The sequence below is a fragment of the Onychostoma macrolepis genome, chromosome 12 (genome assembly GCF_012432095.1).
Source record: "Onychostoma macrolepis isolate SWU-2019 chromosome 12, ASM1243209v1, whole genome shotgun sequence".
Lineage (NCBI taxonomy): Eukaryota > Metazoa > Chordata > Actinopteri > Cypriniformes > Cyprinidae > Onychostoma > Onychostoma macrolepis.
The window spans coordinates 29,959,498-29,987,368 of NC_081166.1; the positions used below are offsets into that span (position 1 = coordinate 29,959,498).

General features: G+C 34.8%; 3 protein-coding genes across 9 annotated transcripts in view; 2 read left to right on the forward strand and 1 right to left on the reverse strand.

Moving 5' to 3' along the window:
* Positions 1–5,345, forward strand: part of si:dkey-191m6.4 (rho GTPase-activating protein 22) — a 29,690-nt gene extending 24,345 nt beyond the window's left edge. For all 4 annotated transcript variants that reach the window (XM_058792669.1, XM_058792668.1, XM_058792670.1 and 1 more), the window contains 2 exons: positions 755–1,550; positions 3,205–5,345. In XM_058792669.1, the coding sequence (XP_058648652.1) occupies positions 755–1,550; positions 3,205–3,427 (1,019 nt within the window). In that variant the 3' untranslated portion in view covers positions 3,428–5,345. The remainder of the gene's footprint in view (positions 1–754; positions 1,551–3,204) is intronic.
* A 1,099-nt stretch (positions 5,346–6,444) lies between these two features.
* mapk8b (mitogen-activated protein kinase 8b) lies at positions 6,445–27,448 on the reverse strand. Of its 4 annotated transcripts, none has more exons than XM_058793303.1 (12): positions 27,256–27,446; positions 23,596–23,775; positions 23,362–23,491; positions 22,667–22,725; positions 22,266–22,404; positions 20,403–20,568; positions 18,321–18,392; positions 14,438–14,620; positions 12,583–12,707; positions 12,385–12,448; positions 10,314–10,391; positions 6,445–9,067 (listed from the first exon to the last, which is right to left on the reverse strand). In XM_058793303.1, exons 2-12 carry the CDS (start codon positions 23,715–23,717, stop codon positions 8,937–8,939), a joined length of 1,269 nt encoding a protein of 422 aa, XP_058649286.1. In that variant the 5' UTR covers positions 23,718–23,775; positions 27,256–27,446; the 3' UTR covers positions 6,445–8,936. The 4 variants fall into 4 exon arrangements, 3 of the variants coding, with proteins under 3 accessions (XP_058649286.1, XP_058649285.1, XP_058649287.1); XM_058793302.1 differs by lacking the exon at positions 18,321–18,392 and adding an exon at positions 17,991–18,062 and having other exon boundaries at positions 27,256–27,445; XM_058793304.1 differs by lacking the exon at positions 18,321–18,392 and adding an exon at positions 17,991–18,062 and having other exon boundaries at positions 8,924–9,072; positions 27,256–27,443.
* Positions 26,425–27,871, forward strand: part of frmpd2 (FERM and PDZ domain containing 2) — a 37,682-nt gene continuing 36,235 nt past the window's right edge. Inside the window, exons 1-2 of the mRNA XM_058793138.1 lie at positions 26,425–26,509; positions 27,362–27,494. Coding sequence (XP_058649121.1) covers positions 26,425–26,509; positions 27,362–27,494 — 218 coding nt within the window. The remainder of the gene's footprint in view (positions 26,510–27,361; positions 27,495–27,871) is intronic.

Genomic DNA, 27,871 nt, shown 5'->3' on the forward strand with positions numbered 1-27,871 from the left:
GGATAGCCATGGCATGCTGGGCAGAGGCAGCGGCAGCTTGGCCCGCAGCACTGTAGGCCTTAGCAACGAGAGCTACCCTGGTCCTACAGGCTTTGGAGGGGAGACGTGCTGATTCCTCCAGGTGGAGGGCATCGAGGGTGGCGAGGATGGAGGAGGGAGATGAGAGGCTTCTGGCCGAAAAAGGGGCTGTCCACGAAATTCGTCAGCTCCTCATGCACCTCCGAGAAGAAAGGAACCGGGGCGGGGCATGGTCTCGAGCCACGGCCTGCGCCAAGGAACCAATCGTCCAGCTGTGAGGGCTCAGGACTGGGAGGAGGAGGACCACGGGGAGTGGCTCAGCATGCAGAATTCACTAGCCAATTTTTATTGCCATTTTCTCTTAATCAGAGAGGATTCGGGCTCCCAAGTAAGACCCCTATGTCGTCACGACATAACTCATAGTGAAGGACAGAAAGGGAACTACACATTTACATAAAGATTACGTTCTGACTTAAGAACTAATGATGCGACAAAAATAAGCACAAATTATTTTTCAAAGTGATTTTTCAAAGTCATGAATAAAACAAAGATTATAAGAGTATATTTTACCACAAAATACTATTTCAGTCGTTCTATTTTTTGTGAAATTGACTTTCTGGGTGAAAACTGTTTCTCACCTATTTTTTTTTTTTAGGACTATACATCCTAATTTACGTCTTAAACATCACTTATAGATCAGGATGATGGAATACAGCATTGTGTGTGTGTTTTATAGGCACTTCCCTTGTTCAGCATCTCATGACGCTGCTCATCAGCAAACACGAGCACCTGTACACTGAAAAAGACTCAGAAACATCACAGAACCAGACGGAGCTCAAGGACCAAAGCCAGCAACTTCAGCAGTCCAACCTGGTGGACTGGATCTCTGAAGAGGATCTCCACACCTGCCCGTCTGCGGACGCCGCTTTAGCCTCCAAGCCCTCGCCTCAGGGAAAGGGAGAGACAGCCGTTAGCCCTAGTAAGCAGGCCAAGACCCTTCCAGGATGGAAGTACACCTTCAAAGGCTCCTCGGCCAAAGGAGCCTCCGCGGCGGACAGTGGGAACTGGTTAATGAATGGTCTGTCCTCGCTGAGGGGACACCGCCGAACCTCGTCCGGCGAACGCTCCAGGGACTCGGGCTCCTCTCAGAGACTGTCTACTTACGACAACGTCACATCTTCATCGAGTCTGGGCAGCGTGCTGAGTATGGACAGCACGCCGTGGTCCACCTCATCTTGTGAGATCTCCGTCCCAGACTCTGGAGGTGAGCCGCTGGGGACAGAAGACGGGCCGAGCGCTCCGGAGGAACGGAGCGAGGAGGAAGCCAAGCCCGGCGAACACGAGGAGGCCGCTGAGGAGAAGCGCGCAAGCGGTTTGTTTTGCGGTGACAATGAGAACGTCACACCGGTCATTAGAATCGTGGACGAAGACGGAGATGCAGAGGAAAGCCCTTCGTCTCTGGTCAGCGTCGTGGAAGAATTGAAAGAAGAGCTGAGGAAGCAGAAACAGACGTACGAATCTAGAATTAAAAAGTAAGGCTGCTGTTTTTTAAATGAGAAGGGAATTGTAATGTAATGTGTTTACACGATTTTAAGGTTCAAAAAAACACATTATTTTCCACTAACTGTACATTATTGTCACTCCTGTTTGCCTCGCCTTTCTGAAACCCGTCGTTTTTATAAACCTCGTCACTCTGAAAAGCGCGGTGTGCTCTGATTGGCCAGCTGTCCAGTGCGATGTGATTGGCCGAATACCTCAAGCATCATTTGTAAACTTAGTTCTGTGCTTAAAGGGGCAGTGCACCAACAACAACAAAAGCCATCATCATTTGTCATCATTTACTCACCCTCAAGTCGTTTCCAAACCAATATGTTTCTTTCTTCTGCTGAACACAAGAAAAGATATTTTGAAGAATGTTGGTAACCAAACAGTTGCCATTGACTTTTTTTTTTTTTTTTTTTTCATACTACGGAAGTCAATGGGTACCATCAATGGTTTGGTTACCAACATTCATGTGTTTTCAGCAGAAGAAAGAAACTCATACAGGTTTGGAACAACTTGAGGGTGAGTAAATGAAGACAGAATTTTCATTTTTCATGAACTGTTCCTTTATGTCAGGAGTTTTCAAATGTTTTGAAGCCAAGCAGAAATAATATGACCCCTTGAAAGATTCTCCATTTATAAAATACACGTACATAATTTCATGTAGAATTTAAGTGACATATTATAAAGACAACATTTTTGTGATTTTAATTTGAATCAAACACAGGAATTTTCTCTCCAAAAAATCAAAAAAAAAAAAAATGGAAAAATTACTTATTTTTTATTATTTGAATAATGTGGGGGTCCTCTGAAAAAAAAAAAAATCACAGAAACTCTGTGTTAATAACTGTAAAATAAATATTTTGAAATGAATCCTGTCTGAATCTGTACTTTTTAAACTTGTTTTTAATGATGGATCAGGGTTAGGAGTTCATTGTTGAATCCTTACTGCAAGCATAAACTAAATCTGAATACATGTATTAATTTGTATGTTTAGCATAATGTGCACTAAAAATTGAAACTTAGTGCATAAGTCAGGGGTTTTCAAATGTTTTGAACCCAACTCCAAAATAATGTGACCCCCTTGCAATGTACACCATTCATAAAATATTACAGAAAAAAATATACTTTTTTTTGAATAATTTGGGGGTCCTCTGAAACAAGAGAAACTTTGTTTAGAAACAAATTCTGTCCTGAAAAGTGTTTCACTTAAAATATTTATTGCCAGATTCAGTATGTTTTTTAAAACTTAGTGTAGATTTGGTAAATGTCTTGTTAAAAGACCAATTTATACTTTTTTTTTTTTTTTTTGAACAAAGCAAATTATACTCATTTTTTATGTTTTCCTTAACCCACTACTAGAGTGACGTTAGTTGTACAAATAAAAATGTACTGTTATTTTACTGTCAGTAGACTCAAATAATTAGTCTGTCCAGTCTTTACAAATCAAAAAGAAACAGCAATAATATCAAATTTGGTAAATGTTACATTTTTAATATCTTACATTAATTATGAAGAACACATCTTTTTTTTCTCTCTCCAACTGCGGCCCCTCAGGATCCCGTCTAAAATCTCCTTCATAAGTAACTGTGCGTTGTGATATCTGTATTGTCCACTCACACATCTGTGTTCTGCCCTCTGCAGGCTGGAAGAGTCGAGTTCAGCGGTGTGTGCGCAGATGGAGAGACTTGAGCAAGAGATGGAACAGGAGAGAAAAAGAAAACGAATGCTTGAGATCAAACTGAGAAACTCTGAACGGGCTCGTGAGGACGCAGAAAACCGCAATCGCCTCCTTGAGAAGGAAATGGAAGACTTCTTCTCCACGCTGGGGGATCTGGCTCTTGGAAGCCGTACCAGTGACATTTAATGCAAAAATAAACACACCCAAAGTCATGAGGACCAGAGCACTCAGGCGTCTCCATAAATCATGTGGACAATTTTATGTCTGCAAAATTTTTGTGTTCATCAAATTAGACCTAAAATTCAACTTGTTAAAGGCCTTCCACTATCACACTAATTCTACTGGTTACTTTTCCAAGGAGAATGTTCCCATCGTTTCAGCAGTGTAGCATTTACTAAAGCCATTTTAAAGTGATTTCTTTCTGGAAGTTGCAGGTGACACAGAAACGTCTGAATCCGGTCCTGAAATCAGTTCAAATGATATCATGCGTCATTGGCTTTGGCACATAAATGAGCTGAAAATTTACTCCAAGGTCATCCAGTTTGTTTCTTCATCAGGTTTGTAGAAATGTGTCTCTGCATCAGTGTCTCAGCAATGGATGCTCTGCAGTGAATGGGTGCCGTCAGAATGAGAGTCCAAACAGCTGATAAAAACATCACAATAATCCACACCACTCCAGTCCATCAGTTAACGTCTGGAGAAGACAAAAGCTGAAACTATTCCATCATTAAGATCACTTCATGGTCCAAACATGAGTCCATAATCCATAATAACGCTTCCTCCGGTGGAAAGTCCATCTCCTGTCGTCTATCACACCAAAATCCAGCCACATATTTGTTTAGATCTGTTTTGGCTTGTAAACGGATGCGGATTGCAGATTTTTCTCCTGATTCAGACAAAACAACTTTTTCACTGGAGGAAGCGTTATTATGGACTCGTATTTTAGCCAGAAGCAGCGGTTTGAAGTTAAAAATGTCTTAATGATGGATTTGTTTCTTACAAACACGCATCTTTTCGCTTCATGACGATTACTTGTAGATCATTGTGATGTTTTTATCAGCTGTTTGGACTCTCATTCTGACGGCACCCATTCACTGCAGAGCATCCATTGCTGAGACACTGATGCAATGCTACATTTCTCCAAATCTGATGAAGAAACAAACTCATCTACATCTTGGATGGCCTGAGTGCGAGTACATTTTTAGCAAATTTAATTTTTGGCTCAACTATACCTTTAAGCAGGCCACTGCTTCACAAAAAATTTTAATGCACGCATTTTTGACTAAAATAGCTCCAAATCTTGGCAATGAAACCGTTTTGTTGAATATTCGGTGGTATTTCAATATTGTCAAAGTGACCGTCAGTGCCACTTTCATTAAAAAAAAAAAAAAAAATTGAAATGTGACTTTTGTCAATTGATCTAATTTTATATTTATTTTACACTGTTTAGGTGTATAGAAAGGCTAGAGATGCTCTGTGGATGTGAGTGGTCAAATACTGTCATAGATTTTGTAGACTCAGCTCATTTTCTGAACTGTTTTCCAACTGCATAGTAGACCATTTTATATATTAGCATGATGGCCGTAGCCTAATGGTTAATTTTCCAGGCTGCTAATATGAATGTTTCAGGTTCAATCTCAAGAAGAAGAGACCTAGAAACTGGACATCACCACTGTGCCCTCAAGCAAAGTGCTTTTTGCTGCTCAACACGTTTCAATTATCAATCAATGTGGATATTATTTGGATTTTACTAGAACAACAGCTTTTACAAAGGACTTTAATGCATATTTAGAGTATGTGAAGATGTTATACATCATGATTAGACTATTATACTGCGGTCATACATGACGATTAGACTGTGTGCTGTGCTGAAATGTTAACAAGTGTTACTGTGGTGGTATATAAAAGGACTAAATTAAAGGAACTGAAAAGAATGCACTCCACGATGGTCTGTCATTAAGCAAAACCGAGTCATTCATTCAACTGATTCGTTCAAACAAGGAAGTTATCTTAATTTTGCAAGACGGAAGCAAGCTAGCTGTAAAAACACAAACCAATGCGTTTCTAATATATCGAGCTGCAAAACAAGCCGTTTTGTAGAGCTTAAATAACTGGAATATAGTTATCTATATAGGTGACATTTATGTGTAGTATGCTATTATGAACTCAGTCATGTTCTTTATGAGAGTCATTGAAACATGTACCCAACCATTTATTCAGTAAAAAAAAATTAATTAACTGATAATACTGTCGCAAATGTAAGTTACTCAATATAAAGGTTTTCTGCATTGCATAAAGTCTTTAATTCCTGCTTTCAGAAACGAATGTCTTAAACTGCCATAAATTAGAGCAGAAAATCTTAAACTCAAAGTCATTAAAGGTTCCATGCACTCTTCCTCTGTATTTTTGTTTTGTTTTCCAATATCTAAGCATCTGGTGCTGCTTGCATTGCAGATAAACATTTCATGAAATGAATGCACTAATACTCTGTAGTTTCAGGGGATTTTTTGGTACTAAATTATATTTGTGGAAAAGTTATGATCCATGTATTGCCTGTTAACCACTTTCTGAGCATAGACCTAAAAGTGAAGTTTCCTTAAGTTAAACAGTCATAAGTTTTTGATCCTTTTGAGCACAAACTTAAGTTTGGTCTCTTTTTAACGCCTTGGAAGATTATTGCTGAAAATATACACAAAATACATATTTTCCAAAACATGTTTTGCTCTAGCCATGAATCTAAACAAGTTGTGTTCCAAATTTGAGGTTGTTATCTCAAGAAAAAAAAATTATTGGTCTTTGGGCGTAGCACCAAAAGTTTCCGCTAGATGAAAATCGCTTCCCATTAATTTCCAAAGAGGCCATTTTTCACCACAAACAGCACAAGTGAGACTATTATTTTCAAGACCATTTAACCTTTTTGAATCGTGTCCATGTTTTTTGTGTTCACAAAGCAAGTCCCAAAGTTTCGAACCATTCTGATGAAGTTAAACAAAAAAATGAAGTAAAATCTTCTGGTCAAAAATGAACAGCACCAGGTTAAATTAAGATACATTTACTTGAGGTGCACACTGAGGTTATGAAGTCTTGTGTTCTGAAAATTTAAACAAAATTAAATGACATATAAAGTCTTACCTGCAGAAACCCTGTAAATGTCTCGTATATTAAACTGTGGTGTAAAGGCAATGAGACAAAGGAGGAGATCGTTCTGATTCAAACTGGTGTTTATTTGCAGTACATGTACAATTGGTATCATAAGATCCCAGTGCATTCTTTGTAGTAGTGCACTTCTCAGTGTCTGTATGCTGTTTAGCACACACAGAGCTAGCAATTTATAACTAACTATAGGGCTGGCATTGCTAGCAAATATTATATACCAGCACCAAACCTTAACACATTGGTATTTCAAGATATGTTACAGATGCCTTTGAATCGGACTTACCAGGTTGATTGAAGTCCAGTGGCTAAACTTAAATTGCTAACATCAGCCACAGATTTTTGTTTTTGGTAAGACGGGTTATGTAACATTGACAGTATAAGCCAAAGGAAAAAATAAAAATAAAAATCCAGATTTAAAAAGACAAAAACATGAATTTATCTGACAGTACCAAACATATCTCTACCTCTGGGTACATACAACTAATAAGTCTAGATCTATCGATTACAACTAGCATGACAGCAGTGGGTATTGCACATGAACTGTAAAAAATGAGTACAAAGTAAAATTAAACAAAAAGATCAAATTTACATTTCAGTTCTTTTACTTCTAGGTGAAGTATACATAATGTACAAAACTATACGTTGCCTACTATTGACAATAGTTCACTTTAGAAATAAATAAATAATGAAATCTGTATTAACATCCATCTTACGGGCAGCTACGTCAAAAAAAAAAAAAAAAAATTCTGTAGAAATTTAGAGTGAGGTAGTTCATCAAAGCCTACTTTGATCTGAATTATAACATTTTTGAGAGATGAAATAAAAGCAAATGCAATGAAAAATCTAAAGTTAAAATTCCTTAACTTCCTTAAAGAGAGCAAAGAAAAATTAAGAGCACTTAAAATGGAAAACAAACATGTCTGGGATGCAACTCAAATTGAAAAATACATATGCTGATCATTATGCGAACTCAAACCTTTAGTTCCTACAACTCCCATCTATCCCGCATGTACATTCCATTGCATTGCCTCATGGGAAATGGAGTTCCCACCTACAGCATTTGATGTAATATCTTGCATATTTCCATTAACAAAATAAAGCTGCAAACCATACACACATACCAAAAAGTTTTAATTTGCTATTACTTTGATGAAAGACCTTGCTTGAGGAAACGTCCCTTTACAGATAATCTTCTCAACATGCCCCGACCTTTCAATCGACATCACATACGTCCAATACGATAGAAAAACAGACACTCCCAACATGATATGAACAGTATTACTTTTGAAAAACCTCACCCAAATTTCTTCATCTTTCTAATCATTCAGGAATGAATGCTGGACTCAGGCACTTTCTCCAATTTGAAAGCAAAACAAAAAAAACGTAGTTAGTCATTTCCAAATTTAGCGATGGATTTCACTCGTAATGTTCGTGTTTTAGGAGAAGCGGAGTTTACACTACATACACTAGTACTGTAAACACATAATTACATTTTTCTAAGCATTAGAATGGAAAGTATCTGATACTGATGGGCTATTTTTTAGCGTTAGACAGCCATAAAATGCAGCAGTTCCTTTGGGAATCATTCTGAACCTCCAATCTAATGCATCTCCATTCATTTAGCATGATTGCTTCATCTGAAACGACGTTATTAAAAAAAAAAAAATCACCCGTGGGAGCCGTTCTTCTTCTCCAAGCGTAATGAATAAGATCGCACTGGTAGATGCAGTTTGGTTGTAAATGCAAACGAGTACTACAAATCAAAAGCGCTTCATATGCATGGGCCAAATACCCAATTTCAGTTTCATATCATAATAATGAAGTGTTCAAAAAAGACCGTTACATCAGGCTGAAGCGTAATGAAAGCTGTGGGTTACGGTTTTCTGTGTTTAAAGTTGAAATATATACAGAGTAGATTACATACAGTGACGTTTGAAAACCCAAACGTGTTCTACTTGAAGTCAATCGTGTGCAATGACATTAGAAAGAGAAAAGAGTAGCTTGCAGACCCTAAAAGCACTTTAAAATGTGTTTCTGTAAGACAAACGTCTAAAACGTCCAACTAAAACCAGGTCACATTAAAAGCACCTCTGCTGCCGAACAAACTGCGATTTCATACTCCAAAGCAGTAGTAACAGTGAGGAAACATGTGCCGTTTGGATGTGCCGTTTAATGAACATCCACTAATTAGTGACTCTCTCTCTCAAAAAAAAACCAAAACAATTAAACACCTTAAAAATATATTCCCCATTCATCTTTATAATATAAATAAACTCAAATCATTCCACATCCAAATGGCAAGATGGCGCAGCAGTAGCTTCAACTGCTGCCAAAAACGAAAGCGATCAAAGTAATGCTGGTTTTGAAGATGCCCTCAAAAACTCTTACCTCCGTTCTTACACTGTGTCAATTCAAAAGAACGTGTCAGTTTGAGACAGAAAGGAGGACGCGTTTCCGGACTGGCGTGACGCTTGCGTGGAAGCGGGGAGCGGATGATGATGATGATGATGATGATGGAGGAGGAAGAGGAGGAGGATAGTCATCTGCAGCAGCCCAGCGGTCCTGCGCTCGCCTCCTGACTGCTGTCTGTGTCGGTGGACATGGACGAGACGTCGTTTGTGGAGGACGAGGACGTCGAGGGCTCGTGGGAGTCATTGCTCACTGCTGCACCTGTGCTATGAGAAACAGATCCCATTTTTATCAGACAGGTACTGCAGAAACTCAGAGACTTTGAAACGCTTCAAAATGTAAACCCAGACTCGTTCTTAACCAATAAAAATGTCTTTACAGCATCGGTTTATTTCAGAAGATTGGGTGAGACATTAAGACTGGTTTCCTCAAGTTATATTTGTGCTTAAATATTTGTATATATATATATATATATGTGCTTATATTTGTATCTTAATATACATAATGTTGCTTTACAAGTAAAGCAAGTAAATTGTAAATGTACAAAAGCAAGTAAACAAGTAAATGTGTCTTGAATTAAAGATGATAGTACACATTTACTAGAAAAACACTGACTGATTTGATTTATAAATAAAACTTTTCATTTTCAATTTACTTGAGAAAGACTCAGATATTAACACTTGTTTTAGAGAATACAGTGCGTAAAGTTATTTTATAATGTTTTAGGCATGCTAAACTAATATGCTATATTTAATATATAATAAGTATCAGATTTAAGAAAAATAAACCCAAAACATACATAATATCACTATTCAGGAAAATGAATCTTACATTAAAGATGTTTAGATGTATTTACTAGGAAAAAAAAGATAAATGGTACATTTAATGAATAAAAAAAAAAAAAAAAAAAAAAAAGGTTTTCATCTTATTTCAGAAGTACAATTGTGCAAAGGTTTTTTTTTCTTTGTTTTTCCTGTTTTAGGCATAAACCTCACTGTATGCTTAAAACAAGGGAAAAAACATGAGATAAGGAAAATAAACAGTCTAACACGAGACATATCCTCTGAAAACAAGTCTTAATATCTTACACAATCAATTGATAAATGGTGACTTTTTAAAATGAATAAATAATCACTGATCATAAAATAAAATAATAAATTCATAATAATTCATAAATATAATATGCAAAATATAAATGAATGAATAGTGAATGAATAGGTAGTCAGGTTTTGAGATTTCACCATACATTTGTAAACCTTGGACTGATGATCTTATTTGAATATTTAGAGATTGGACATTATATGAACTACTTTCTAATAAAATAATTCATTTGTTTCACATTTACTTTTTTCGGCATGTGAAAATTCTTCTGACTATAAACCTGAATATAATTCAGCCAGGGTTAAAGCGGCCCTTAACCTGAGGTTTAAAACAGATTAACCCGGGGTTAATGTCGTGTGAAAAGCTGAACGCAGAGCTGGTTTCAAAAATCAAGGAGGAAACTAACCTAGTGAGGCCGGCTGTCCTCGGATCACTCCGTTTTTCGTTCGTTCCTCCAAGTCCAGCACTTCCTTATATATCAGCTCTGATCAGGGAACAGATACAGAAGAGCTACAATTACATCAGGAAACAAGTCTCTCTTTTTTTGCCCTGATGCCATGACGTACAATCTTATATTTCACTTTGAGCCCATTAAGATCCAAATAAAAAGAGAACATAATCATGCATATGAATCAATGGATTCCAAAAAAAATGGCATAATCAAATTTTAATTTAATAAATCAATCTTAATAAATAAAAAATTTAAAAAAAAATCTACTTTGTTGAATTTACTAATTCAATAGATTCTAAAAATAAGCATTATGAAATTATTTAATAAAAAAATACTGTTAAATAATTGGAAAAAAAAAATTATTTGAATTTCCTGAAAAAAATAAAATACCATTAACTTCATATAAAAATAATTTGATTCAATGGATTTAAAAAATAGGCATGGAATTATAACAGATAAATTCCGTTAAATACCTGAAAAAAAAAAAAAAAAAATTATTTGTATTCGTTGAATTTCTTGAAAAAGAAAAATTATACTGTTTGATATAAAATTGATTCCATCGATTCAATGGATTTAAAAAAAAATAGACATTAACTTATTTAATAAATGTATTAAATAATTGAAAAATTGTATCTGTTGAATTTCCTGAATAAAATAAATACACTGTGTGTACTGTCAGCTTGAAATTAAATAAGTTAATTTGATTCAAAGTTTTTCAAAAACAATAGGCATAAGTGTAAACCGGAGGCTGTATCATTTCACATCAAAGCGCGAATGAAACTACGAGCATGCAGTGTCGTGGTCAGTTAAGTCATGAAGTTACCAAAAAGGCAATTAAAGCTGCCTTAAAACTGAGCATGCATGAAATATATCATATATGAGTCAGATTTAAGAACATGTCTCTGAAATGGCTTTCAAAACTGTCCTGGAGCAGCCCAGCACTGTCTCCCTCATCTAACACACCCGATTCAACTCGACAGCTCATTAATAGAGACTTTAAGACCTGAAGTGGGTCAGAAAAGGTGAAGAGAGTTAAGAGAAAATATGATGCGTGTCAGATCTGTGTCACGTTCAGCAGCAACAGCTCTTAAAGAAATAGCAGCCAAAACAACCTAATAACCAGCTGCTGTGATGTCTGTTCAAAGAATAAAAAAGAAAGAGAGGAAATCAATAACTTTTATAGCTTTAAGAATTCATCTATATTTAATTTAGAATTTAGTGTTTGATAACTATTTTAATTTCTTTATATTTCTGCTGAAGGGCACAGGTAAATATGACATTTATTATAATGGGTTTATGTGAAGATTGTTTTAAGTTCACTTAAATTAGAAGTTATTTTGTGAAGTCTAATAAATGTTAAATTGATAGCTCTCAATTATACTGTAAATGGCTATAGTCAATGGTTAAATATTAGGGGGGAAACAGTTTTATGGAGACATCAGTAGTATTGTTATCAGTGATACTGGCCTTCAGTCATAAAAAAGGATGCCATTAAACAAATATTAAAAATATACTGTCTTTATGTTGTTTGTACATTCATTTGAAGATTGAATGTAAAATTATTGCAATATAAAGTGTGTTTAAAAACTTTAATGTTAGGTGGGATTAATTGCAATTAATTTCAGAATTTTTTAATATATTTTTTTTATCACCGATTGACAGCACTTTTTTAAATATTTTCTCAATATTTAGATTTTTTTTGCACCCTCAGATTCCAGATTTTCAAATAGTTGTATCTCAGCCAAATATTGTCCGATCCTAACTTATTTATTCAGCTTTCAGATGATGTATAAATCTCAATTTCGAAAAATTGACACTTAAGACTGGTTTTGTCGTCCAGGGTCACATATATAATATGTAGAAGATGATAGATAGAAACACACATATACACATACATTTATTATGATATATATACAGTTAGTTTGAAATAAAATTGGAAATAATCAAGTTTGGTCAAACCTTTAACTCAGCAGAGACTAAATATTAAGAGTTTATGACAATCAATGATTTAAAATCAAAAGCGCACCTTTCCACTCCTCCACTGTGTGTTCTCTCTCATCCAGCTGTTTATCCGTGATCGCCGGCGGCGGCTGAAACCGAGCAGATAAACATCAATCAGATACGTCACAAAGAAAAGAAAAGCAGACATCACGCGCTCCATCAGCCCTTCTCTCTGGAGAGATCATGCAGCTCGAGCTCCATCTGGACTCTGACCAACACTCACCGCTTCCACTTCTGACGGGTCGTACCACACGTTGATGTAGGGGTGCTGGAGGGCCTCGTCCACCGAGATTCGTTTAGACGCATCTATTACCAGCATCTTGGATAACAAGTCTCGCGCCTGGCTCGCTGCAAAATATTGCATTTACATTACATTTACATTTAGCAGATGCTTTTATCCAAAGCGACTTACAAATGAGGACAATAGAAGCAATCAAAATCAACAGAAAAGCAATGATACGCAAGTGCTATGACAAGTCTAGTTCAGCCTAACACAGTGCACGTAGCAAGGTTTTTTATTATTATTATATAATAAATAAAAACAAAACAGATAAGTATAGAGAAAGCTAGTGTTAGTTTTTTGTTTCTTTGTTTAAAAAAAAAAAAAAACTATTCATTTACTAACTGCTTGTTTTCTTAAAAACAGAGTTTTTTTTTTTTTCTTCAAAGAATAGAATTAGAATAGAGAGTGCTAGAGTTAGAGGGTCAAGTAAAGATGGAAGAGATGTGTTTTTAGCTGTTTCTTGAAGATGGCTGCTGGGATCGAGTCGGGCAGGTCATTCCAGCAGGAGGGAACATTTAATGTTTTTAACATTTAATTGCATTTCAATCAGAAACTGAATTGAATGGAAATACGCCATGGACAATCATGCTGGTCTTAGATCACTGTGATATAATGAAGGGAAACAAACAACTGTGTGTGTCTGGACTTCAGCAAAGCATAATTGTGAATTGAAGGAACCTTTAATTAAAGCAATTAGCCATTAGTTAGTCAGGGATTACAGTAATTTTACCACAGTTAAAGACCCCATGAATTGGCTTGATGAGCAGTGTTGACATTCACTTTGAAGCAGGAGGGGCAGCACGTTTTAAAGGGTTCAGACCTTTTTATATGCAGCTAATAGCCAACAGTTTACAGCTGTGAACTATGGATTAGCAAGAATAACCAAGTATTTCATACAGTGTCTAATTTTAAGCTTGAAACTGGGTTTGGTATCATTTTATCCGTACTTGATGTTCACACAGAAGAGTTTGTGATGTTATATATATATATAAATATAAACAATAAATATATGCAGTGTTTTTATCTAGATATGCCAAATGGTGCAAGATCAACAGAATTTGCACATAGAGCAACATTTTATTTTAGAGTAGCTTCTGTTGTGATATGCATTTTAATATTTAATTTGTAAAAAATAAAATGAAAATAAAATCATGTCTTATTCTTTATTGTGTTCTTAATTTCTATATTCCTTTAGTTTTTTTTTCTGCATTTCGGTATTTGTTTTAAGGCGCTTTAATAAAGCAACTTATAACTTGAAAGGTGCTACAGTTATTATTATTATTATTAGTAGTAGTAGTAGTAGTAGTAGTAGTAGTAATGGTATTATTATTAATAATAATAATAATAATTTAGAAATATTATATTATATTTTTAATTTTATTAGATTCGATTATAAATAAGAAATAAACCTTCCAATTAAATACTTTTAGTAAGATGTCAAAAAAATGTGTTAGTGTGATTGCACCGTAACATCAAATGCATTTATTTTCATTTACATCTATAAAATAGTAAAATACTAAAATGTAACACGTTTAATAAATATTCACAATTATAAAACAATATTTGCAGCAAACAAAACACACTATCCTAGCATCATTAGCCTGCCTCCTTGCAGTTTGCAGTTGCACATCAAGTCAGAGGTTTGCATATACCTGCTAATTGCATCTTTGAACATGGCTCATCCAATCAGAACTATCAATTTCTAATTGCAATCTACAATAATCAATGTTTACAGTGTAAACGGAGCACTATAAAGCTTTGTGTCAGGTCTGAATGTCGAAGAAGCATCCCTCACCTTTGAGTTTGTTGTGGTCGGAGTCTGCAGGGAAGAGCACGTCTGGGAAGAGCTTCTCAAAGCTGTATCCAGCATAGCGAGGCCGGTTCTCCACGTAAGTCCTCACAGACTGGTTGAGCTTCATCATGAACTCCTGAGACGGCGTGCCCAGCTGCTCGATCACCTTGTTCCACTGGTCAATGTCTTCAGATGACACGCTAAGGAAAACTACTCTCTCACCAGACTACAATTTGGTTCACATACATATAATGTTTCACTTTGAGCTATAATTATGTTTCATTATGTAGTTAACCTCTTTATTAATTTAAGAATGACACATAACATTTTCCTGATCTGACATGACGCGTCAAGTCTTTTTGTTCAGTCCCGGTTGAAAGTGAAAATGCTATATTAAAATGTCTGTGTGTTTGTGTGCATATATCAGTATTGATAATTTAAAAGTTTTTTTATGGCGAGAAAATTTTAGGGTAAAATTATATCAGGTTTTTACAATCTATGTTACTCAACTCAATAATATATACATTTTTCATATTTTTTTATTTATTTGAGATCATAAGTGACACTATATTTGTAGCAATAGCCAACAATATATTGTATGGGTCAAAATTATTGATTTTACTTTTATGCCAAAAAGTATTAGTATATTAAGTAAAGATCATGTTCCATGAAGATATTTAGTAAATTTCCTACCGTAAATATATCAAAACTTAAATTTTTGATTAGTAATATGTTGAGATGCACCGATTGACCGGCCAGTGATCACAATCGGCCGATTTCTCTCAAAAAAAAAATTTCACATTTTTCAGTCTCACTTCTTGCCGATTCCGAGCCGATCCTTTTATTGCCAGCGGCACAGGCAATGACATCACAGCCACGCGCACACTCACAGTCACGTGTAAACCATGGTGTAAACACGTCGTTTCGCATGAGAATGATTCTAATTTTAATTGCATTCAATGTAAATAGCGACTGATAATGTATTTATGTCGTGCCAGAAGAGGCTTGCACAGCCTGAGTGAGTGTTTGAGAGAGACAGCACACACACAGTGTAACTCACAGAAATGTATAGATGCATACTGTGGTAGAATTATATATATATATATATATATATATATATATATATATATATATATATATATATATATATATATATATATATATATTTTTTTTTTTTTTTTTTTTTACAAAATATGATTTAGATAAGCAACATTATACGGCCATGGCGTTTCCCGAATATCAATATCCACACGATTGCAATGACACTGATTTTATACAATAGTATTTCAATAAACAAGAAGTTAAAATTAAGCGACTTAAGCAAAATATTGACTGTTTTTGGTCAGTTTCGCTGACGAAAATAGTTCAGATCAAAGCCACAGCAGAACTGTTTCATGTCTCCGAGCAACACACAGCGGTGTTTTGTTACTGAACGAATCCACGTTTTTGAGCGAATCGAGTGAGTCAATGATTCAGTGGCCCATTCATAAGGACAGTCACTTGCCTCGTTTCTGAATGAATCAGCCGTTTGAATGAATGAATAAATGACTCACTCATTAAAACGGACACTTGTCGCCACCTACTGGTGGTTTAGTCATATTTAAAAGTATCATTGCATTTTTTCAACATTTATTTGTATGTTTAAAAAAATTTTTAAAACATTAATCTTATAAAATTATTTATCAATTTGAAATTGGAGTGTAAATGCATTTATGGCAGCTCAGCTTCATCAAACTGTCTGTGTAAATGCATCTAATAACACTTCAGATGCAGCTTCTGTTTCCTCAGCAGTGGAAAGATAGAGTTTGTTAATACTAATTTCATTTGAATGGTAACAACTCTACAGTTTCTTATTATGCTAACTGAATTAATTGAAACAAAGTAAGAATTTGATTTGAAAGATGACATTTAATAAGGTTAGGGGAAAAAACTGACCATTTATAAACTTAGTGGGAAACGACATCTGTTTTGTTACATACAGCAACTCATTTCAAGTTAACCATTTCTTCCTCTTTCCAGTCACAGAGCACTTTATTTTGTGAGTTGCTTAAGTGAGAGAAAATCTGTAACTTAGTCCAGATTGGGGGAATTGTAATGTTTAATAATTTCTTTTATTATGCAAATATTTTTTGCATTGAAATTTGCATAGATTTTTGTTTGTATATGCTGTCAGTTATAGTTCTTAGAGAGAAAAAATTGGAATCGGCAAAAATCGGTATCGGCAGGTCACACTTCAAAACAAAATCGAATCGGCCAAGAAAATTGCAATCGGTGCATCTCTAGTAATATGCATTGCTAAGAACTTCATTTGAACAACTTTAAAGGTGATTTTCTCAATATTTAGATTTTTTTGCACCCTCAGATTCCAGATTTTCAAATAGTTGTATCTCGACCAAATATCATCATATCCTAACAAACCATACATCAACGGAAAGCTTATTCAGATGATGTATAAATCTCAATTTCAAAAGATTTACCCTTGTGACTGATTTTGTGGTCCAGGGTCACACGTGTGAATATAAATGTATGTATAAACACTACTACTATTTTTTTTTTAATGTTTACATTATCAAGATTTTTAAATGTTCTTGTTTTTGAAAGTCTCTTTTGCTCACCAAAGCTGCATTTATTTGAGCAGAAATTCAGTAAAAACAGAAATATTGTGAAACAGGTAACACTTTACACTAAGGTGTCATTTGTTAACGTATTAACTAATACGAACTAACAATTCATAATACATTTGTTACCCTATTTATTAATCTTTGTTAATGTTATTTAATGAAAATACAGTTATTCATTGTTCATGTTAGTTCAAAGTGCATTAATTAATGTTAACAAATACAACTTTTGATTTTAATTATGTATTAATAAATGTTGAAATTAACATTAACTAAGATCAATAAATACTGCTGCAGAAGCATTGCTCATGCTTAGTTCATGTTAACTAATACAAGTTAACTAATGAACCTTATTGTAAAGTGTTACCGTGAAATATTAATAACATTTACAATTACAATATGGCAAATGAACCTTTGAAAATGGTGGTGGAATAAATTATTATATAATCTATTAGGGTGGAAAAAATATGTATAATGTAACCTAATTTTTTTTTTTTTTTTAAATCAAATATAGAAACCAATTATTATATGAAATATGTTTGCTTAATTAAACAGTTATGGATGTTGTGCAGTACATATAATTACAGTATAAATTGTCTTTTTTTCTGTATTCTGCATACATCTGTAATAAATGAAAATCAAACTAAAAAATGCTGCTTAGAGCTGCACACACAAAAAATGATGTTTAAAAAAACAGTTATGTGGAGTGGGATTTTAGACTAATGAGATTTTAATGTGGTGAAATGAATAAAAGTGACAGTTAACATTGTATTGTGTAAGGGAGCAAAGAGTTAGTGTTTTTTTTTTTAACCTTCTATTACTTCTTTTCATCAGGTCTCGCACATCAATGACAAAACACACATCAAGGGTAAAATAACTCAACAAAAGAAACAAACAACACTTAGAATGGGGCAGTAAAGACGACCAGGTAAGGATACGGTCTGTGCCGGGAAACAACACACTACCTCTGACCATTTCAGCCATGATGCAGCCAACAGACCAGACATCAACTGAAAAATGAAATGACAACCAAATTAAAATGCCAAAAATCTTACAAATGAAAAACAGAAAATCAAGCACACGACACACACACATATAGAACAGGGTGCATTGATGTGGATGCAACAGAGGTGACAGGTGCATGCAAACATCTCAGTGTGCGTGAGGCAGAACCACAGGCCGATAATCCGTAACAGAGCAAGACACGACTCTGCTTGCACAAAACAGCGCAAAATCCAAGCAAACAACTAGAGGCCGAACAAGGATACAGTCCCTCCCTGGAAAAAGGATTTTGTGCCGCACCATCTCTGCCATAATGCAGCCAACAGCCCAAATATCCACTACACCAATGTAGCATAGAGGAAAAAGAGAAGACATAAGCAAAGCATAAAGAGCAGCGCAACTGCTTGAGATTTTTCCGTGCCAATTTTTCCTCAGCGCTACCATCCAGGACTAAACGTCAGCGTTTTTGGCCTTCAAATTGATTTTTGTACTGCAGCAAACCACTTTCACTTCCCACGTAAGATTCAGTGACTAATGCTTTTCCTATCTAGATGCTCAGTGCTACAGGCAAACCCATCCAGTGTGCTTGTGTGCATGCAGAAACTAGTTCAGCTGGACAAAAGAATCCCTCAAGGGACTTTGACTAGGGCCCTATGAAATCCGTTTGATTTTTTTTCCAAGTTCCATTTTTTCCGTTTTAATTTTTCTGGATTCCGTTTTTTTTTTTTTTTTCTGAACTCCATAAAATTAAATCTTATTAATCAAAAAGCATGTCTAATTAATTAAAATCATGAAACTTATACAATTTAACATCAATATATTAAAATTTTAACAACAAAATTACATTTTTAGGACCCTATGAAATAAGGTTTTTTTTTTCCTCATGTTCTGTTGTATTGTTACCAAATTCTGTGTTTAAGTATTATTTGAAAGCATAAAAACAACTTAACTTATTAAAATGTATTTTTACAATAGCCATATAAAATGTTGTTTTTCTTTTTCCAAAAATTCTTTGTTTTTGGCAAACAATTTTAATGCTATTAAAATTAAAACATGGGAGAAATATTGTGTAATAGTAGTAGTAATTACGTACATTCTACTGCACAATAATATATTTCTGACAATTTATTCCAGTTAAACCAAACTTTTATTTTGACGGGTTGTTGTGAATACCTTTACACTTCTGTGTGTATATGACATGACGCTAGTTTTACTCAAATGAAAGGGTAAAATGCTCATAAAGTGACTCTCAGAGCAGTTCTGGAGATGTTCATTTATTTATGTCCTTATTTAGTGAGACGACAGGCGATGAAATCACCGCGAGCATCACACGCTTCAGTATGTCTAGTAAACAAAACCGAGCGTCTGCGCCATTCATTCACACAGACACGCAGAACATACAGGATTTAAAGCCTTTTTGCGGCTTAATATTTATAGTAGGGACGTAACGATTCACTCAGCTCACGATTCGATTCATGATTTGATTTTCTCATGATTTTTTTTAACAAAATGAGATTGAAGACATTATACAGTAAATGAGGAGGAGTCCTTTTATTAGGCTATTGCTGCACAACAAACTAAGGCTTTGTCTGAGCTCTTTCCATTTAAAAGAGGCAACCACTGCATTATAATCATGATCCAAACAAAGATGCAGCGTACATGCAGCATGAGCAGTTTTTAATCTAAATTAGACTGTATCATTTCAACATTAACAGAATGGTCTGACTTTAGTTTTGTGAAACTATGCTACTTAAAACGCATCTGAAGGAAGCAGCAGACGAGCTGAATGAGACGCAGGTTCACTCTCTACCAGCAGGTGGCGCTTATGAACAGCAATGATACCGTGTTTACCGCTGTAAACAAAGCAGAGCTGCGCTCATGAACTCTACTTGCATCGTTCAGAGGAGAGATGAAAAGAAAATACCACGTAAACTTTTCTAAAGACAGTCAGTTCAGCATCAGAGATGCATTCATATAAACTCCTGATTTGTTTGGCATCTCAATCAATTTGAATCGTCACATATTTGAACCGATTTTCAACCGGCTCGCAGTTCATCGTTACATCCCTAATTTACAGATAATGGTCCATATCGCAATTTAATTTAAGTGTAATGACCTACTTTTGATTAATTCATCCAAACTTGGACCAATTCCGTGACATTCTGTGTTATACAGTAAATTCTGTTTTTATGACTGGATTCCGTGATTTCGTCTGCGTTTTCCGCATGGTGGAAATCATAGGGCCCTATTTGACTTTAAAACACGAGGTGAGGTCGAGGTTTTAGCAGAATGGTGTGGAGGTGCTCGGTGGGAGCCTTTACATGCAGTGAGATCAGGATAGCACTCACCATTGGCTTGGTAACCCATGCCCAGAATGACCTCGGGGGCACGGTAGTAGCGCGTCACCACATAAGGAGTCATGAGGAGGCCGGTGGCGGCTGTCCGAGCCAGACCGAAGTCCAGGATCTTCAGCGTACAGTCGGATTTCACTACTATGTTACTGGGCTTCAGATCCTGGGAAGTGAAGAGGTCAGGGGTCAGCAGGAATTCTCATTAAGAAATTGCTGGTAAATTTCACAATTAATTACAAAGAAATGGCAAGTAACGCATTGAATTAAACATGAAATTTTGAAGTAGAATGACCGAAATATTTTATTTTTTATTCTTCTGGATTTAATTTTTCTTTAATGCTTAAATGAACTTTTAGTGATCAAAAGCATGTTGAATTAATTGAGGTCATTAAACTTTTGCAATTAAACAACAATTTATTAAAAGTTTACCAAAAATGAACATTTTAGGGCTCCTCATTTTTTCACAATTTTCATTTTATTTTTCCCCAAATTCTTTGTTCCTTGTTTTTGTCTTTATGGATTATGTTTTAATGATTTAATTATATTTTGAATAATCAAAAAGCACTAAACAATTGAATTCATTCAACTTTAATAATTTATTAATATTTCCACACTTTCAAAGAAATTCTGTGTCGTCTATTTTAATCTATTTTTTTAGATTTATGGTTGAATACAAACTAATCAAAAAAAGGAATAAAATGTTAACAATTTAATTAATCTTTAAAATTGTAATCAAACAAACATTTAATCATTCTAATGTGCTGAGATGCAGAGATTTAAAACTTGGAAGAAAAATTGTGATATTCCTCTTTTAAAAAAAAAAAAAATCATAGAGCCCTAAGAAACATACAAGTCTATTTGGAAAAACTAAAAATGTGCGATGCCTACCTAGACAACATCCCCTACATGAATGTTGGCAGCAAATTATGCTGTCTTAATAAAATATCTTATTTTGGCCAAATTGTAAATCAGCATCACATATATCTTTCTAGAATGATGCTTTCTAGAATTTGTCATTTACTTGTCCGAGTATAAAAGTTACTTGCCCGGAGAGAATAAATTAAGTTAAATTGAGTTATAAATATAATTATTTATTGCAGTTATACAAAACACATTTAGTTTATTTAGATTTTTCTTTTTAAATGAAATAATGAACAAAATAATAAAGTGTGATAATACTATTATATTTTAAAATAAAAAGTTAGAATTAAATACAAATACAATTATTTTATAGTAAACTTAAAAATAAAATGCTAATATTTACTTATTAGCTTTAACCTGCAGTTACAAATGAATAAATAATGTTTTGATACATAAAACGTTGAATACTGATATTTGAAATTATTATTATTATTTTTTTTTTTAAATACTGTAAATGTGAAATTAAAACCACCAGTAGGTGGCATCAAGTCACTGTTAATAAGTGAGTCATTGCGACTGAACCGAATCATTTAAACGGTTGATTCATTCAGGCACAAAACACCGTCATGTTGCTCAGAGACGCAAAACAGCACTGTGGCTGTGTTTGGAGTTATTTTTGTTGGTGAAGAGAGCAAAAACAGGCAATATGGTGTCTAAAACGTAAGTCTCTTAATGTTAACTTCTTGTTTATTGAACTATCACATTTGTAATCATGATGATTTTTGAAGGAAAAAAGAAAACGGCGTTCGATCTTCATGTGATATTAACTATATGAAATGATATAAATGCATACATTTTCCTCCCCCATATCTCCTAAATTTTTAGCACAAGCGCTCCTAAAAAGAAACGTAAGCGTAGAGCCCTGTATATGTGTATAAAGTAAACAGCAAACCAGTTCATTAGGCTTTGAAATATAGCAAAAACTGTGTGTGTGTGTACCCTGTGTATGATGCCAGCAGCGTGTAGGTGTTTGATGCCGCAGAGCATCTGATAAAGCAGGTATGAGAGTCTCTCGTGGTCCAGCTCCATCTGAATGACCTGGCACAGGTTAGCATCCATCAGCTCCATCACCAGATACCTGCAGACAGGAGACGTGAGTGTGCGAGAAACACAAATGAACAAGCATATATGCTCATATACACACAGAGATGTGTGATTTATGCAGGATTTGCATCTACTGTGCATACTGAACATGAACTCATCACTACCTTGTTACATCTCTTTATTTAACCCATTTGAATTAATCCCAGACCAAACTGATATTATGTATCATAGATTTTAAGAGCTTCCATTCACTTCCATTCTAATACACTGTTACAATCACAGCAGAAAGAACTTACACATCCTGGAATTCTTCAAGTGTCTTCTGTGGCGTGAACACATTTAATAAGCCAATTATCTGTGAAATTAAAGCATACTGCATAAAAGATGTGCCCTGTGCTGATACCAACTTCATACAATCTAAAATATATCATTACAAAATTAAGTACAATAGTACATATGTACACTTCTGATCAAAAGTTTGGAGTCAGTTCATTTTTAAAATAAATTAATACTTTTATTCATCAAAGATGCTTTAAATTGATCAAAGGTGACGGTAAAGACATTTATAATGCTACAAAAGCTGTTCTTTTGAACTTTCTATTCATCTGTGAATCTTGAAAAATATAATGTATCACAGTTTCCACAAAAATATTGTGCAGCACGACTGTTGATAATAATCATAAATGTTTCTTGAGCAAATCAGTATATTAGAATGATTTCTGAAGATCATGTGACACTGAAGACTGGAGTAATGATGCTGAAAATACAGCTGCGCATCACAGAAATCAATTATGCTTCAACATATATTCACATAGAAAACAGCTGTTTTAAAGTGTAATAATATTTCATAATACTACTGTGCTTTTGATCAAATAAAAGCAGCCTCAGTGAGCAGAAGAGACTTCAAAAACATTACAAATCTCTCAGACCCCAAACTTTTTTACATACACACACACACAGACAGACAGAGACAGAGCAAAACATGTCTTACATTTTTGTGGTTGACACATTTCATCAGGACCAGTTCTCTGTAGGCCCGTTTGGCGTGGGTTTGGTTCTGAAAGGGTCGGCTAAGTTTCTTAATTGCAACATTTCGCTCAAGGACATGATCATACGCTGAGCTACAAAAACAAACAGAAAAAGCCAAACACAAGCTTTTTATTCACCACACTTTCTTCTTAATGATAATCTGTTTCGATCGTATTCTACAGACTAAGAAACTTACCAGACGATGCCTTGTGCTCCAGATCCGATTGGTCTTAAATTCTGATATCGCTTCAAAACGGTGAACGTTGAATCTCCTACATCTATGCTGTAATATTCCTTCTCGCGCTTATTCCTGTTCATGGTGAAAACCGCACTGACTGTGTCTTGGGCATTCAAGAAGAACTTCCCCTTCAAAAATCTGAAAAGACAAAAAAGAAAGAAATGAATGTCCAACATTTGTTTTTGATTACGCAGTTGAACAGAAAGAACAAACAATGCAGTTTGCTAATAAAACACACTTTCAAAAAACTTGACTTGACCTTCAAAGTCAGGTAAAATGCATAAATGCAAATGTATGAGTTAAGACCTAGACTACATGTAAAATAATGCAAGAGTGCATTGCAACTAGAAATGATATTCATCTTATATTGGATGATGATCAGATCTAACTGGCTGTTGTCAGACAAAAATCTCACTGGATTATTACAATTAATGGCAAAATTAATGTTTGGAAATATAAACTGATATTTCCTACTGACACACTACAGCAAAAGATAGAAATAACGGACTTAAAACCATTGTTCAGCTGCTGAAAATACTAGTGTTCTGATTTTTGGCCACCGCTGTATATAAAAAGAGGAACAGTTTGCATATTGCAATGATTGTAATGTGCTTTTTATTTGGCTAATTAAGTTTTCCAGAGTTTCACTGTCATTAGACTAGTTTCATGACCTTTCACAACCCAAGAGTTGAGAAAGCCCTTTATTTTTAACTAGATAAGAGAAATTCAGAGCACATGAATCAATATCAAGATAAATATTGAATAGCATTAAAATGCTGCAAAATATCAATACATTTTCTTCATGCAGTACTGCCATGAAAGTCTATGCAAATACTGCAACAGTGTGAAAGCGGGTAATGAACCTGAGCTAAGCAGCAGCAGCACAGCCTCGTCTTAATGCATCGTCAGCGTTATAGTGACTTGAAGCAGAAATACATATTTAAACAGGTACACTGCTCAGGCAACTGAGAAAACAAATGACCCAGACCGAGACGGTCATTACTCAAATTTAGCATATTATGCTGAGGATGACGCAGTGAAAGCAGGGCAGCCGCAAATATGACTTGTCCTCTTTACATTAATATCAACACATCTTCAGGCCTGTACATGGGATTTTCTGTTCACGTGCCGCATTCGTGTGATTGCTTTCACTCAAGGCATATCAATAAGATCTACTCGGACAGTACAGTGTCTTTAAGCGTTGCAGAGTCAAAAGAGAAAGAGCCCTGGTTAATTTTAACCTAAATACATTATATGAAATGCAGATTACCAATTCATAATTGATTGTTTTGATAATAGATTAATCTGTCGATTTTTTTTTTTTTCGATTAACTGGATAAAAAGCCAAATTATATTTAGTTTGTGTGTGTGTATAAATAACTTATTATATTATAAATATTAGCCTATTTCACATCCTGCCTAATGTTGTCCTCCAAACACTGTAATGATTCAAAACAATTATATTGAATGTATGTGTAGGCTACGCTATATATTATGTGTAAAACACTGCAAAAAAAAAAGAAGAAGAAAAAAAAACAGTTTGCCCACCATTTTAAAGTTAAAATAAATGATATCAGACATTTGAATTGCATTTTCTTACATTAATGTTCTCTCATAAATGTGTACATTATCCTGATGTTTATCTATTTACTTATTTTGTATGTTATTATTATTTTAATATTTGCATGTATATTATAATTTATTTTGGTGGAAAGACATCATGTAAGGAAAAAAAAGAGGAACTTTTTAATTGTATGAATGAAGCTCTTTGTTAATGCTTTGGAAAAGCTTTTTTTTTTTTTTTAATCACTAAATTAAAAACAATTAAAAAAGGAAAACAAAAGCACCGACTAAATGTGACTCTGGACCACAAAACCAATCTTAAGTGTCAATTTTTCGAAATTGAGATTTATACATCATCTGAAAGCTGAATAAATAAGGATTGGACAATATTTGGCTGAGATACAACTATTTGAAAATCTGGAATCTGAGGGTGCAAAAAAATCTAAATATTGAGAAAATCGCCTTTAAAGTTGTCCAAATTCATTCTTAGCAATGCATATTACTAATCAAAAACGACGTTTTGATATATTTACAGTAGTTCATTTACAAAATATCTTCACGGAATATGATCTTTACTTAATATACTTATGATTTTTGGCATAAAAGAAAAATTGATAATTTTGAAGCATACAGTGTATTTTTGGCTATTGCTACAAATATACCCCAGCGACTTAAAACTGGTTTTGTGGTCCAGGGTCACAAATGTTAACTGGTATTTACGATTACCAGACTAAATGTTAGCCAAACTTCTACCATTCAGTCCGTGTCCTCCGCTACATTTCAGATGCATTTTGTCCATAGAAATATTTTATTCACTATACTCTAAAGTGAGGTGATTGGTGGATATCATTATTTTCATTACTGATTTTTATTGATTAATTGTTGCAGCCCTAAACTGCACTAAATTATATTTAAAATCCACGAACATCCATTTCAGCAAACTGAGGGATTCAGGACTTTGCAATTAATTACATTTTAATTCAGATATTGCATTGTTTAGCATCAATGTGAATGGAAAGTGTCAATCATCTCCTAAAATAATATGGAGAACCGCACCCGAATGCCCTGAATTCAACATCTCAAAGCACCATCCACAACCAATGACCTCAGTCTCTCAGACAGGACTCCTCACACCTCCATCGAGGCCATTACTCTGAATCCAAATCAAATCAAAACCAGTTTATGCAGTGAAAGACTATCTGTATAATCAGAGCACAGTGAGCCATGCATGGACACAAATGGCTCTCAAAACTCCAGGAGCTTCCCTACATAGACAGCATTTTTGGGCATCACAGACAATGCTGTCAAGGTAGGCAGCTCACTAGGTTTTGAGACACAGCCAATGTTAGACGTGGATCTTCTCAAGCTTACACATCATGTCATTTCCAGATTGACTAAATACCATAAACACCATGTTTACTTTTTAGCAATATCATGGTATTCTTTAAAGTACCATGTATATACACAATAAAACCAAATTTATTCTGACACCTTCAACATTTCTCACTTTATCACTGTTTATAGGTAATATAACAAGAACTCGGACTTAAACTGTGTCAGAGCTAATTAATCTTGGTAATGACAGATAACTTTGATAGAAAGGTGTGTAATGGATTACAATCATCCATAAAAAAAATATTGAGCTGTTAAATTTAAGTACACAATTAGATAATACCAACTATAGTGTCCTGCACCCACTACTAAAAAGGTATCAGAAATGATATCTGGTGTCTGAATACCTTTTGTTTTGACTGTATATCATAGTATATGAATCATCATCCAGTAACGTTACCATGGTATATAGCAGAGTACCACAGTACTAATACTATCACGCCAGTATCAGCCGATACTGATATCCATGTCGTAATGATATATTGTACAACAGAGTGTTAAACACAATACTCTCCACTAAGTGAAAGAACACATTAAGATGTTTATTCTAGCAAATAACCAGCTAAAACCAGCTAGTCAACGGTGTTTACTGTGGTGCGTTACCCTCCCCCACAACAACCCACCTTAAAAACATCAGCGGTTAAACTGCAAATGTTTACTCACCCTCTAAAAAGATACGCAGCCAGTTCTAGAGCAGGTTTAGAAAAGGGCCGGTGTCTTGACACTGAGCTCAGGAGTATGTTGTATTCGTCTTGTTTTCCACTTGAAGACACAAGCTCTGCGCTCACTCTGCTTCCGTCCACTGGCAGAGGCCTTGAGCTGCGGACACTTGCGTACTACGTCACCGTGTGTCTGCGTGGATGTGACGTGCGCAGTTTCTGCGTTTTGCCCGATGACGTCGCGTTGCTTATTATTGAACGTCGCAAGAAATAGCTATGATAAATTTATCTGTCATTTGGAATAACGGTAATATAACTTCTTCAAATAAATCTTTATTTTTAACAAATTGGTTCAACAGAGACATTAATCGTCTTATAAAAATGTTTGACAATTTCGGGAATATTTTAATTTACGAGCAATTCATGTCAATTTACAGTTTTCCCGCGCAGTTTAATTCAGTTATTACAGCTATTCGTGTGACACTTCGTCAACTTGTCAAAAGTCGTATTTGTTATAATTCTTTATTTGTGACGATTAATCCAGAATTAATTTTAGAAGGTGTTGAGCTAACTGAGAATTTTTTTTTTTAATAACAAACATATTTGTAATATTTTCCAAA